We start from the raw sequence: 15,114 nt of genomic DNA on the forward strand, positions 1-15,114 counted from the left end.
GCGCATGCGCACACAGGTGCTCGCGCAAGGCTTCATGGTCGTGTTAGTCTTTCTCGGGGTAAACCCGTGTCCCGTCAACACACCCGTCAAAAAATGCTGGCGAACGCAGCAGGCCAGGCAGAATCTATAGGAAGAGGTACAGTTGACGTTTCGGGCTGGGACCCTTCGTCAGGATTTGACTGCTACTTTTGTCCCTTATTTGGGAGTGAGAAAGTTGGCAACCCTAACTGTAAGCGACATGTTGAGGTGAGTATAACCCTACTTGAACACCGCCCCCCCCCCCCCCCCAGGTCAGCTGGTCCGCAAGAATATTGTCAATATTAAACTGCTCCGTGGTGCAAAAAAGGTTGGGGATCCCTGAATTACGGTATACGTATATTGAATATATGTAAAAAAAAAACATGCAAAAACAGTAAAACTATATATTAAAAAAGTGAGGTAGTGTCCAAAGATTCAATGTCCATTTAGGAATTGGATGACAGAGGGGAAGAAGCTATTTCTGAATCGCTGAGTGTGTGCCTTCAGGCTTCTGTACCTCCTGCCTGATGGGAACAGTGAGAAAAGGGCATGTCCTGGGTGCTGAAGGTCCTTAATGGACACTGCCTTTCTGAGACATCGCTTCCTGAAGATGTCCTGGATACTTTGTAGGCTAGTACCCAAGATGGAGCTGACTAGATTTGCAACCCTCTGCAGCTTCTTTCGTTCTTGTGCAGTAGCTCCTCCATACTAGACAGCGATACGGCCTGTCAGAATGCTCTCCACGATACAACTATAAAAGTTTTTGAGTGTATTTTTTGACATGCCAAATCTCTTCAAACTTGTAATAAAGTATAGCCAGTGTCTTGCCTTCTTTGTAACTACATTGATATGCTGGGACCAGGTTAGATCCTCAGAGATCTTGACACCCAGGAACGCAGCAGGCCAGGCAGCATCTATAGAAAGAAGTACAGTCGACGTTTTGGGTCGAGACCCTTCGTCAGGACTAATGGAAGAAAGAGATAGAGATTTGAAAGGGGGAGGGGGAGACCCGGAATGATAGGAGAAGACAGGAGGGGGAGGGATGGAGCCAAGAGCTGGAAAGTTGATTGGCAAGAGGGATATGGGGCTGGAGAAGGGGAAGTATCATGGGATGGAAGGCCTTGGAAGAAAGAAAGGGGGAGGGGAGCACCAAAGGAAGATGGAGAACAGGCAAGGAGTTATTGTGAAAGGGAAAGAGAGAAAATAAATACATAAATAAATAAATAGGGGTGGAGTAAGAAGGGGAGGAGGGGCATTAATGGAAGTTACAGAAATCAATGTTGTCGAAAAGTTGAAGGGCCGAAGAAATTACAGATGGGGAGCAGTAAGAGAGGGTCGAAAAGTTCCAATGAGAGTATTTGAACCATGCAACAGGGTGTAGATAGGTGGTCACTTCCAGCAGATCTCTGTAGCTGAGCCGGGCTGTTTTCGGCTTCTCCGCTAACAAGACTCCCTACTACAACACACATTATATTACCAGATTCAGATCCTGGTTCAAATGTTACTACTAAAACATTCGTTGATGCCATATTTGTTGACAGATTTGACTATTGCTGCATTTTTTTTCAGCTTACCTTCTTTCATAAAAGTGTCAGGTTTTCTAAACTCCTCCCTTGAATTGCATAAAAACTTATCCACAAAGATGCACACTGGATTCCAGTCCAATGGCGCCATCATTTCTAAAAATCAAAGAAGCTTCTGCTCAATTTGAAAAAGTGTAATAAAATACAGTAGATTGTGTTCCAAATATAGAATTAAAAGTGGAATTGGGAAACCCGAGCCAAAATTTACTCAAAGTATCTTAGGGTTTTATTAAACATCTTTTCTGTTTAGAAAAAGATATGAATTTGGAAACAACCAAAGAAGAACAAAAGGAAATCAAAGCGAAACATGGACGGCATCCGTATGTCCACAAACCGTTTCTTTATTCAAAGTACTATAATGATTCGGACGATGAAGAAACTGTGGTTCAACGTCGCCAGTCCATTGTAAGTTAGAGCTATTTCATATTATTTTGACCATTCTGATGTTTTGGGTTTTGAATTTGGGTATGGGGAGTGATGCAGACAGTAACAAGGAATGATTTGTGTATTTGTGATACAGGTTTAGAAACAAATTGATTATGTAAAATTGCTGTATTTATCAATTTAAGAGTTCAATTCGCTATAGGCTTTAAGTTCTTAATTATTTTTTCCATTTGATCCTGTGTTTTTTTTTTGCCATGTTCATATTTCTCTCCTGCCAATATCTTTGACACATGCAGGTACCAGTTAAGAACTTTTAACTCACTTTTTTTTTGTGTGCTCTATTCCTGGTTACATAAGAATATTTTGGGAGGAATAGTTTTGGCACTATAAAAAGTTCAAAGTAAATTTATTATCAAAGTACAAACATGTCACCTATTTACAACCCTGAGATTCATTTTCTTGCAGGCATACTTGTATAATAACCAGAATAGAGTCAATGAAAGACCTCACCAACTTGGGTGCAACAAGACTGTGCAAATACAAAAAGGAAGAACAATAAATATCTTGAAATGAGAAGAAGAGTCCTTGAAAGTTGTGGGATCATTTCAATAATGTGACAACTGAAGTACAAAACATATTGAAGTGGCTCATAGTAATATGGAACGATGGAACTGAATAAATCATACTGATAAATCAACTGAATAAATATCTTTAGCTTGGATCTAAATTATTGCTTCTGTTCAAGCTTAGAACAAAAATGCTGTAAATCTCAAATTTACAAATGCATCTATAATGCCTTGTTTTGCGCACTTATTGTGTAATCTATAAATCGTGGTTATACATAAAGGCATCACTGTTTTCAAGTTATAAGAACTAGAGCATTGTTATAAACAAATTTTGTGTATATCAACTAACGTGTATAGGGTTTGCTAGATGTAATAAATTATGATATCCTTACCACTCTTTTGGATAGGCAAAAGAAAAGGCAGAGCGGTTACTCAGGCGACAGTGGAACAGAGAAAGGGTAGAAGACAAACGCAAACAGTTGGAAATTGAGAAAGACCAGCTATCAGAAGAGATTCAAAGGAATGAAGAAAATCTTCAACCACTGGAAAAAAGTAATTAAGGCCTTTTTATTTCAGAGCTTCAAAGTGAGGAAATGACTATATGAATTTGTCATGAAATTTAATTGGTATTTTGTTTCCCTACTAAGTCTACTTTTATGTTTTTGTTTTAATCGATGGGAATTTCTATCATGTGGTCAAATTTGATGCCTCTCCAAATGTAGTTGCTTGTATTCTTTAGAATCTCAAATTAAATAAAAGTGAAGGCTTTACTCTCAATTTCCTCTTCCGGTCCTCAAAACAAAATTGTGCGTATTTAAAACTTTCTTGCTATCTTGCATGAAGAAAGTCTTTTAACAAGTACCTCGGGTCAAGAACGATGAGTTCGGAGAAGGACATAAAGATACGGAAGGCGCTGGCATGGAGAGCTATGAACGACATGAAGGAAATCTGGAAGTCGAACCAGACCAGAGGGCTTAAAAAGAGGATCTTCATAGCAGTCATAGAGTCCATTCTCACATACGGATGCGAGACGCGGACACTTCCCAAGACTATGCAAAAGTCTCTAGATGGTTGCTATAAACGAATGCTCCGGATGGCTCTTGACGTGAGTTGGCAACAGCACTTGACGAACGTCGAGCTCTATGACGACCTACTGATGCTCACCACTAAAATCGAGGCGAGAAGACTGCAACTAGTGGGGCACTGTCTATGCCACCCCGAGCTACCTGCCAGCCTAGTCATCATATGGGAGCCCAAGCATGGGAGAATGAACCCTGGGTGCCCTCCCAAGACTATGGTCAACACACTCCTAGAAGACAGCGGTGCAGCTAATGTAGATGAACCGAACACACTGATGAGTGAGAGGGAGAAGTGGAGAGTCCATCATCGTGCCCAACAGCAGCCCCCTAGGCCTGAGTCGATGCAGTTGTAGTGGTAGTAGTGCTATCAGGAGTATCAAATTTTCCAAGTTGTCATCTGCATTAGTCATATGAAGTGGAAAAAGACCTTCTGTCCTTCCCTCTCCCAGTCATTTAAACTAATCCCATTTTATTCTAATCATAAACCATCTTCTCTCTCTGCCCCCCCCCCCCACACCCCCACCTATTTCAATGCATGACCTCAGATATAAATGCTCACTGGCACAGAAAGGAAAAATTACACTGATTAGTGATCAGTGATATTCTGAACTGCTTATCTTTGGACTATGAGCAAAAACCAGAATACCAGATGAAATTCATAGTTACGGGGAAGGATTAAACCTAGGTTGTTGGAGCTCTTGAGACAGCAACTTTACTAATAGTTCCACTGTGTTTTGTTTTGGTGCTTTTAGTTAAATATCTTATCTGTAATTTAGGTGTTGAAAGTAATTCAAGGAAGTTGCAGCAATTTTCAAAAGTTATTTTGAAAAATTAACGATTTCAAAAGTTAGCAAAGTGGTCTTGAAAGAGCAAAAGTTCTTGGAGAATGTCGATAATTTGTTCACCCAATACTATCCTGTCTTAAAATCTTTCAGTAGCTTTTCTTTTGCATGCTTCTATGGAGTTATGTTTACATTAATAATTGAAAACAAATTGGTCATATTTTCCAGGCTGGGCTAGAATTTTACCTTGATTGTGATCTTTTCATTGTTAGTATTTATTTAAATGCATGCATATTATGTTTTCTGATACAACATCCTGGTGAGACCTATTGAACATTTAATTTTTATTCCAGGTATTAACAGTACTTTAAATGTTGAAACTAATTCAAGAAAAATGCAGCAGCCAACCTCCCTCATTTCAAAAGTTAGCAAAGCAGCTTTGAAAGAACAAAAAATCCTGGAGAAAAAAGTGGCACTGAGAAGAAAAAGGAAAGGAGACTTAAGGTGTGATTTGATTTACCTCTAGCAAAGCCCTGAAGCGATTTTCCTTGTGTAAATGAATGTGGTAACCTTCGTACTTGTTTCTGGATTTAACAGTTTGCCATGTTAAGTGACCTCCTATTTTCTTCTCGATGTATCCAACACACTGCTTGGGTCTCCACTGGACAGTTCTATTCTCCTGTTATCCATGTCCTTTCTGATTTACATGATTCTTGATTCAGCAAAGCCTTTTTTCAAAAAAGTCATCTAGCAAAAGTGTGCCTAGGCCGGTGTATACCATGTAATAAGTAGAAAAGTTACTGCAATCAAGCTATTGATAAAGTTTTAACGTGTAAATCATACCACTGAAGTTGAAGTATTGTATTTTATACACAACAGAAATAATATCATTAAAGTACTAAAGATGGATTCAAGAATTGGCAATAAATTTTAATTATGCTGTCAGCTTTCTAAATCTATTTTTTGAGAATCATGCCTAATTTAATGTAAGAATTGAAATGTTAAGCTTGTCTTTGCAATAACATAGTTTGCAACTGGGAAAGTAGTATAATACTGTGGAGCTGGTGTCTGAAAGTGTCACTTGAAGTGCAAAAAACCCTCTGCCTCTGATGACTAAGGAGGCGAAATATTTTTTGTATCTAGTATCTAATAATAATTTTAAAGGTGCTCTTTGTGTAAGTTTGTGTAGTAATGTTGATGCTCATTTCAATTGCCAAGTAACATTAATTTAGTTTCTAAAATAATGTATCAAAAATAAACAGCCATATTTGTCTCATAATAGTGTATCCTCTTTGTGTGAAGAGATACTTGGTATATTGAATCCTTTTTAATATGTTAGTGTTCATCATTTGTTTTGAAGTTAATAAGAATACATCTAAGTTCATTCTTGAGCTGGACGCTACAATTACCAAGTAGATAATCCCAAAAAATTTGGATCTTGTGTATTGCTTCAATGTAATTTATATCCATCAGAATATTGCAAATTGGAGATTTGTAGTCCAACTTATCTGTGTTTTACAGAACCTTATCGGGGGAAGTTACTCTGCATCATGAAGACCGGAAAAGGAAGCGTGAACAGCTAGAAGAATTTAAGGAAATTCAGCTTAGAACAGAGGTATGTAGAATTGAAAATGGTCTTTTCAGTTTTCTAGACTCTTCTACATATTAATTTACAAAGGTTCTAGACTCTTCTACATATTAATTTACAAAGGTGTATACAAAATATTTTTCTGTAATGATCAACAAATAGCAACGTTTTTCATCAAACTTTCCAAACTACTTAGAAGGGTGTTCTGTTTGGGAAATATAAATTAATTTTGATAGAACTCAAGAATAAAATAGTAAGTTGGTACTGAAAGAAGTAAATTTCATTGTCCAAAATGGTATGTATAATTTAAAATTAGCCACAGTAATTGTCCCAAGTTGCACTTTATATTGTTATGAAACCTGACTATCTAATGCAATAATTTAATTTCAATGCTGATCTATTTTACTCTATAAATTGCATGCTTTCATGTGATTAAATTAAAACAATTTGGAAGTAACTTGTTAACTTATAAAAGTTCTTTCTCAAGTTTCTTTTCCAGAGCAAAGAAAAGGCTTTTGCTGCAACTACAAAGGATTCCAAAAATGCACAGGCTCCAGACCAGCCACTCAAATCTGTACAGATACTTTCAGAGTTGAATGGTGAAAACAACAACCATTTAAAAATTGATCATGAGTCCTGTCGAAAGCAACCAAGAAACAGTGATTTGGATATGAGCGGATTGGAACCATCTCGTGTTAATAAGCTTGATGATTTTGGATTAGTAGAAGAAAATCTTAAAAATTCATCGAAGCACAAAAGTGAAATGAAGCAAGTAAAACATGGTGATGGGGAACTGATGGGATCTGAAAGTAGCTCTTGGACTTGTGATATTGACATAAATGATGATCAGAAGATGGGAACTACTTTACACAGTGTCATAACTAATTGCCAACAGGTTATCCAATCAAGTGACAGCAAAGATCTGCCTCCTTCAGATTCTGCAGAATTACCAATATTAGAACAAGGTCAAGATATCAAATCTAGAGATCACACTAAAATAAAAGAAGAGAAAGGAAAAGAAAAGAAATATATTGCTGAAGGCTCCTGGACAAAATCCAGAGAGTATACACAGGAAAATACAAAAAGTTACGAGAAAAACAAAGAGAAGAGAAATGAATCTGAATGCCTGCGGTCAAAATTCAAGGAAAATGTGCATGATGATGTGAAACCTACTGAAAAATGTAAAGAGAAACGGAATGATTTTGAAAACCCTTGCCTCAAATTTAAGGAAAGTATAAATGAAGAAGGGAAAACCAGAGAAAAGAAAAATGAGTCAGAACGTGGTCGAACAAAATCTAGGGAAAATACCCTTGATGATAAAGGCCATGAGAAAAGTAAAGACAAGAAATACATGTCTGAACGCACTCGGTCTTTATCTGAGGAAAGCTTGCAAGACGACTTGAAAGGCTCTGAAAAAGGCAAAGAAAAGAGAACCGAATCTGGGAACTCGCGATCAAAATCCAGAGAGAAAATGCATGACGATACAAGAAGTCATGAGAAATTCAAAGAAAATCAAAATGAATCTGGAATCTCGCGATCTAAGTCAAGGGAAACTGTACAGGAGGATGTTAAAAATAAAGATAAAAAGAAGAATTTTGAAAATGCACGGTCAAGATCCAAGGAAGAATTGCAAGAAGATAAAAGTAGGGAAAAGAGAGTAGAAAAGAGACGAGAATCTGAAAGCTCAAAATCCAAGGAAAAGGTTGATAGCTCTCGGTCAAAAACAAAGGAAAGCGTTGAATTGTCTCGATCAAAGTCCAAGGAAGATAATGAACATAAGCAGAAAGTTGTGGAGAAAAGGCACGATTCTGAAACTGCTCGGTTGAAATTTAAGGAACATTCAGAAATCACTAGATCAAAGTCCAGAGAAAAATTGCAGGGAGATGTTCAATATGACGAGAGGGTAGAAAAGAGACGTGATTCTGAAAACGCTTGGCTTAAATCTAAGGATAGTGTTGATGGCTCTCGATCAAAATCCAAGGACAAAGTGCAGGATACTATTCAAAATGAAAAAGGAACAGAAAAGAAGCATAGTTCTGAAAACTCAGGCCCAAAATCCAGGGAATATTCAGAAAGCTCGCACTCAAAAGTCAAAGAAAAGGTGCGAGATTCTGCTCAGGGTTCAATGAAAGGAAATGACAAAAGGCATGATTCTAAGATAAAACATTTTGAAAAATCACATTCAAGATCTAAGGAAGATTTGCAGGTAAATAATGCAAAGAAGATGGAACAAAGGTTTGATTTTGGAAATAATCGGTCGAAGTCTGGGGAACGCTCTGAACATTCACGGTCAAAATCTAAGGAGCATTCAGACAGTTCCCGATCAAAATACAAAGAGAGAGTGCAGGAAAATATTCAAAACAATGAAAAAGGAATGGATAAGAAACACAAATATGAAAACACACTTTCAAAATCCATGGAACATTCTGAAACATCTCAGTCAAAATCCAGTGAGAAAGGGAAGGAAAGCATCAAGGACTATGATAAAGGGAAATTTAAGAAGAGTGATTTCCAAAATGTTCAATCAAAATCTAAAGAACTTTCTGAAAGCATGCAAGCAAAGACCAAAGATAAAGCACAAGGTGATGAGGAAGGATCTGAAAAGGGTAATTTTGAAACAATTCAGTCATGTTCCAAGGATAAAGTGCCAGATCTGCCTTGTAATGAGAAATTAGAAGAAAAAGAGATCAAGTTGCCAGCTGCTTTATCCAAGCCTGAAACAGATCATGAAGACGAACAAAGCAGAGACCAGAGTAATGAGCTGAAAAATGTGGCAGAGTATGTGGAGGAGGTGGAAATGACCAAAATTAGTGAAATGCAAGAGAGTCATAAAGTGGAGTATGGTCAGTCAGGATCCAAAGCTGACCTGCATACAGATATTAAAAATGAAGAAATTATAGAAGGGAAAAGAGATATTGTACATTCCGAGTTAAAGGAATGGCATTTAGGAGAAAATGAAACAAATAGTACAGAAGAAAAATCTGAAAATGCATTCTTAAAGTCAAGTGAAAAATTTGAAAATGATCAGTCTAATAATGAAGGAACTGATATAGAAAATTCCAAGTTGCATTTAAAAGAAAGCAGACTCGATACTAAGGAAATTTCACACACTCCTCCAGGAAACATGGTGCAAATTGAAAATCTGATAAAATCTGAAGACAAATTAGAGGAGAGAACAGAAACCTTTGAAAGTGAAAGGATCAAAACTGAGCCTAGGGAGAATTTAAATTTGGGAGAAAAAGAGCTTGAAACTGAACAAAATGAGACTGGCAGATGTAAAATATCTCTTTCGGTTAAAGAACAAAGTGAAAAGCCAGCTCATGAACAGTTAGCAAAATCAAATGAGATGAATGTTCATCCAAACTTGGAACAGGGATCTTTACATATCCCTTATGTGGCAACTTCTCCTGATGATCCAACTACTAAAGATTCTAGTCTTTTTCATCCAATTGCTGCTAAAGCACAGTTTGTTTATTATGATCCTTCTTCACCAGCTACTCCAACACTTGATGAAAATTTTAGCTACGAGGCACCTTCTAGTGTTTCAGACTCCAGTGTACCTTCTGTGGAAGGTCCTGGAAAGCAAGAGGCACTCAGTTCTGAAAATGTTGCTGAGGAATTGTGTGCTAAAAACCAAGCTGAAGAAATGGACATCAAATGCGAGCCACCAAAAGTGGAGTTGCAAGGTAGTAAGGATGTGCTCAATTGTAAAATGCTTAGAGTTTTCATAATTTACAAAGAGTGGTTAAGTTATTGTTTTTCAAAATTGGAGTATTTGAATACACAGTATTTTTCCAGAGATGGAAATCAGAATGATATGAATTTCTATATTTAAAAACCACTTGATTGTTCTTTCCACTGAGTGTTTTTGAGGACAAAACTTCATATTAGTTTTAGGTGTCATACTGTTTGTTAGAATATTTGTTCTTTAATGTTAAACTGGCTGGTTACCAATGTTTTAAAGTATATCCATATGACTTCAACAAAAACTGGAAATACGGTAACATAACAAGTAATGAATTTCAGGGCTTTAATTTCAAGAGGATCAATGGTGTGCTAAACTGCGTCATCCATAGCCCTTGACTGATCTCAGTGTGATTATTAAATCAAGTGAATGCTGCTTACATTAATATTCATAAACTTATTCATAATATTCATAAACTTATTATATTCATAAGTAGGATTACATTTAGAATAGTGTTGTTGGACATAGTTTATATAAATTTATGATAGTAAGAATGACAACTGATAATGGTATCTTAAAGGGTTTTCCTTATTAAATGTCTTTACCCATTCCTGTAGAGTTGCCAGTTCAGCAGGATATTGTGTCAGAAATAAACACAAGTGCCGTAAATGAATTAAAAGATGAAGATCTGGTAAGTAGCAATTTAGAAACGATACATATCTGTGGAAGATATGAAACATTTTGGTTCAGCTGTGATAGGTGACTCAAATGTGTCTCCTCTTCCATGCTGTGTCTGTCTGCTTGATGTGGTAACTGGAGTGCTGTCTGCTTATGTAATAGTAACATAGATATTCTGTAACAGGAGTACACCAGTACCTATTGTAATGGTGCTAATACTTCAACTGCCGCTATACCACTATTTTTATCCCACATCCCTTCTGTGTTTTTCTTTTTCAATTACTTAGCCAATTCACAATTTCACTGTTGTATAAGTGAATTGCCAGTCAGTGAAATCAGAATCTCAGTTGTTCAACGAAAGGTCAGTGTTTCAAAAACTAATTTAGAAAAAAAAACTATATTAATCACCACTTCTATGCTACAGAGGAAAGAGAAAACAATTTTATTTGCCTTTTGCTCAGAATTTGAACAGGAAAAAATTCATCCTAATGAAAATATGTCGCTGCTTCAAATTTTGAGTTACCCCTTAACTGAATTTGGCATAACAATAGCTTAATTTGAATCCAATGTAGTTTGAGAAGGCCAGGTTAACTAACATCCCTGGCCACCCAACCTCCCCTTGGAGGAATGAATTTAGTGAAGAATTTGACATTTTGGGCAGCAAGCAATATTTCCACAGAAATTAGCAACGGAGTTAAGTAATGAAATTTATGCCCAGAGATATCCTTAATAGAAGTGAAATTGTCATAATTTAATGATCTGTTTAGATGCAGCTTTTTTTCATCCAAAGTAACTCGCGGTGGAAATCTGAGTGGCAAATTACTGTGACAGTTTATGTTGACATGTCTGGCAAATAAAGAAGCTGCTTCTGATGCTTTAATGAACAGTACTATTGAATAAATTAATATGTCTGAATGGCAGTATTTTTTAAGGAATAGATTTGACACTTTGTCCAAGGCCTTTTCTGAATTGGACAATCCATATTAATATGTTATAGGCACTTCAGCCAAAAGCAGAATCCACTGGCAACATGTCTTGACACTTCTAAGTTGATCCATGTGTGAATGAGCAAATGCCAAAAAATCAGTGTGAGAAAGTTCTCAGTTGCAACCATTGGCAAACATTTTTGGGGTCAAATCATCCAATGCATTGCTGTAGTAACTAACAGCTTTTATTAATGTATAGTAAATGGCTCAGTATGTTCCACTTGTTTGGGTCACTAGATCCTGCTGTTAATGATCTAGGCAGTTCTTGCAAATGTCAGTGTATCAATACCCTACTGTGACAATAAGAAATGAAGCTTGATTTGCATTTTGTGGCCTTCATTATTACAATTGGAAGGTCATTTTGTAACATAACAGTTTTTGAGGTCTAATTTTAGTCAAATTCATTTTGTAGTAACTCTGCTGAAGTCTGGTTTGCAACATATTCTCATTAGGAGGCGCTTTTCCTGCTCAAATTATGAGTAAAATGCAATTGTAAATTCACTTTAGGACATGGGTAAATAAAGCTAGACTGACACTGGAGAGTAATAGCTGAGTAGCTGGCTATACGTGAATTTCTGCACGTTCTTCAGAAGCAACACACAAAATGCTGGAAGAACTCAGCAAGTCATGTAGCATCTATGGAGAGGAATACACAGTTAGTGTTTCAGGCTGAGACCCTTCATTAGGACTGTAAAGAAAGGGGGTTAAAAGCTATAAGAAGGTGGGTGTTTAGGGGAAAGAGTACAAGGTGTTATTTGAGACCAGGTGAGATGGAAGGTGGGTAGGGAGAGAAGATGATGGAAGAAAACTAGGAAGTCAAGAATGAGGTGCAAATTTAATGGTTACAGCCATTTAGATGTTCATCATAGTACAGGTCAGACAGGTTCAGCCTTCACCAGCAATCAAGACAGAAGAGTAACAAAAGCTTTATGTGATTGTAACAAAGGAATGTGAGCACATGCTCTCCTTTTATACTGCTGCTGTCTTCTGCTGTCCAGTAGCACTGGCATCCACTGTGATTAAGTGCTTTGAGAGGTTGTTCATGGAACATGTCAACTCCTGCCTGGGGAATGACTTGGATCCACTCCAATTTACCTACCATCACAAGATGTCAACCGCAGATGCCATTTCATTGGCTCTTCACTTAACCCTGGAACATCCGGAGAGTGAAGAGAATGGATTATAACCTTTGTAATATACTCGGTAATTTCCTGCTCACCTTGGAAAATTAATTTCTCCCAATTAAATTACTTCCTCTTATTGCAATTGAGCCTTGTCCAAACTTGCTTTGTGGCCCTTGGAGAGCAGATAATCAAGTAAGCAAAGTACATTGTGTTCATGCTGATCTGCGATGTCAGGTGCAATCAGGAGACCAACCAGATCATTGATGATCGAAGCAATGGTTGGCAAGTATTCTAGATATTATCTTACAGCCATGTGGTTGATAGTTCGACTATCGAGGAACCTTTTTATTTTGCTCTATCAAAGTGAACAAGGGGCAGGAAACTGACTAGTCATTTTTTGACTTTGAGACTGCATCCAAAAGTTGCCTTTGACCAGTAGTCAGTTGAAACTACTGTTGGGCCAGGTCTTCCGGTATTAGTGGAAGTGATGGATAAACCCTTTTCCATTGACCACCTTGTTTTCTAGCCCAATTTCCAATTTTGCCCCAATAGTGACATGGTCCTCTAGGGACTTGGTCTCTCGTCTGTTGTTGGTCGAGTAGTCCAGTTCATTATGCTCTTACGAATCTTCCATTTCTCTTTCCACTTGGTTAGCAGTATCTATTAACTGGCTGAGGAAGTGTAGGTTCCTTTTAATTTGATTTTGTTAAGCTAACCATACTGGCAATAACTGGCTTCAGGTCATCCATAAAGGGTGACTTAAGTGGGCTATAGTTAGAGTCCCCTGCTACCTACTTTGGTAAAAGAAATAAAGTTGTAGACTATTTTCTAAATGGGGAGCAAATTTAAAAATCAGAGATCAGAGCTACAGTGGGGCTTGAGGGTCCTCGTGCAGGATTCCGTAAAGCTTAAGTTGCAGGTGAGAGAAGGACAAGGAAAGTAAATTAAATGTTAGCATTCATTTCAAGAGGACAAGCATCTGAAAGTAATGATGTAATGCTGATGCTTTTTAAGGGACTAGTCAGATTGCGTTTGGAGTATTTTGAGCAGTTTTAGGCCTCTTATCCGTGTAAGGAAGTGCTGGCTTTGGAGAGAATCCAGAGGAGGCTCATGAGAATAATCTGTGAATGTATGAAGAGAGTTTAATAACTCTGGGCATGTACTCACATGGGTGCAGAAGAATGAGGCAGGAACTCATTAAAACATCAAATATTGAAAATCCTAGCTAGATTGAGCATTGAGAGGATGTTTCCAATAGAAGAGGATTCTAGGGCCAGAGGGCACAGCCTCAGAATTAAAGGACGTCCCTATAGAACAGAGATTTGGAGAAATTTCTTCAGCCAGAGCATGATGAATCTGTAATTCAATGCCACAAACAGCAGTGGAGTCATTGGATATATTTAAAGTGGAGTTTGTTAAGTTCTCAATTAGTAAAGTCGTTTAAAGGTTACAGGGAGAAGGTAGGAGAATGGGGTTGAGTGGGATAATAAATTAGTCATGATAGGATGGCAGAGCAGACTGATGGGCCAAATGGCCTAATTCTGGTCTTTTGTCTTATGGTCAAAAATTAATTGCAAATCTTATGATCACTGCAGCTTTGTTAGATGTTCATTGTGCTACGGGTCAGTCAGGGCAAACCTGCAGCTGCAAACAAGTCAAAAGTAACTAAGGTACTGTAATTGTGAGTTTAACATAGGTACGTGAGCACATGCCCCCCTCTTTTAAGACAATAAGATATAGGAGCAGAATTGGGCCATTTGGCCCATCCAGTCTACTCCGCCATTTCAAATCATCGCTGATCCGTTATTGCTCTTAGCCCCGACCTCCTGCCTTCCCCCTCTATCCCTTCATGTCCTTTCCAATCAGGAATCTATCAGTCTCTGCCTTTTATACATAAAGACTTGGCCTCCACAGCTGCCTGTGGCAAAGAATTCCACAGATTCACCACTCTCTGGCTAAAGAAATTACTTCTCATCTCTGTTCTAAAAGGACGCTCCTCTTCTGAGTTTGTGTCCTCTGGTCTGAAACGCTCCCACCATAGGAAACATCCTCTTCGCATCCACTTATATCAGGACCTTTCACCATTTCATAGGTTTCAATGAGGTCACCCCTCATTCTTCTAAATTCTAGTGAATACAGGCCCAGAGCCATCAAGCATTCTTCATATGACAAGCTATTGAATCCTAGAATCATTTTCGTGAACCTCTTTTGAACCTTCTCCAGCGTCAGCACATCCTTTCTAAGGTAATGGGCCCAAACCTGCTCACTGTACTCCAAGTGAGGCCTCATCCATGCTTTAAAAAGTCTCAACATTACATCCTTGCCTTTATATTCTGGTTCTCTTGAAATGAATGCTGACATTGCATTTGCCTTCCTCACCACAGACTCAAACTGCAAACTAACCTTTGGGGAGTCCTGCACCAGAACTCCCAAGTACCTTTGCATCTCAGTTTTTGTATTTCCTCTCCATTTAGAAAATAGTCAACCCTTTGTCACGTACCCCGTTACGGGTTAAAGAACCAGCAGAAATAGAAAACACTTTGGAGCCTGGTATTGCTATTAACTAATACTATTTATTAGTAACTACACAGTACATTAATATAAAATCAGATAGATCGAACAGGTTAACAAAGATTTTATA

At 37.8% G+C, this 15,114-nt stretch overlaps 1 protein-coding gene across 1 annotated transcript in view; it reads left to right on the forward strand.

The window, feature by feature from the left end:
• Positions 1–15,114, forward strand: part of bod1l1 (biorientation of chromosomes in cell division 1-like 1) — a 48,632-nt gene that overhangs the window by 19,660 nt on the left and 13,858 nt on the right. The window contains exons 6-11 of the mRNA XM_072253013.1: positions 1,852–2,006; positions 2,959–3,103; positions 4,766–4,916; positions 5,934–6,027; positions 6,488–9,686; positions 10,303–10,376. Of these exons, the coding sequence (XP_072109114.1) occupies positions 1,852–2,006; positions 2,959–3,103; positions 4,766–4,916; positions 5,934–6,027; positions 6,488–9,686; positions 10,303–10,376 (3,818 nt within the window). The remainder of the gene's footprint in view (positions 1–1,851; positions 2,007–2,958; positions 3,104–4,765; positions 4,917–5,933; positions 6,028–6,487; positions 9,687–10,302; positions 10,377–15,114) is intronic.

This window comes from Mobula birostris, chromosome 3 (assembly GCF_030028105.1).
Source record: "Mobula birostris isolate sMobBir1 chromosome 3, sMobBir1.hap1, whole genome shotgun sequence".
Taxonomy (NCBI): Eukaryota; Metazoa; Chordata; class Chondrichthyes; order Myliobatiformes; family Myliobatidae; genus Mobula; species Mobula birostris.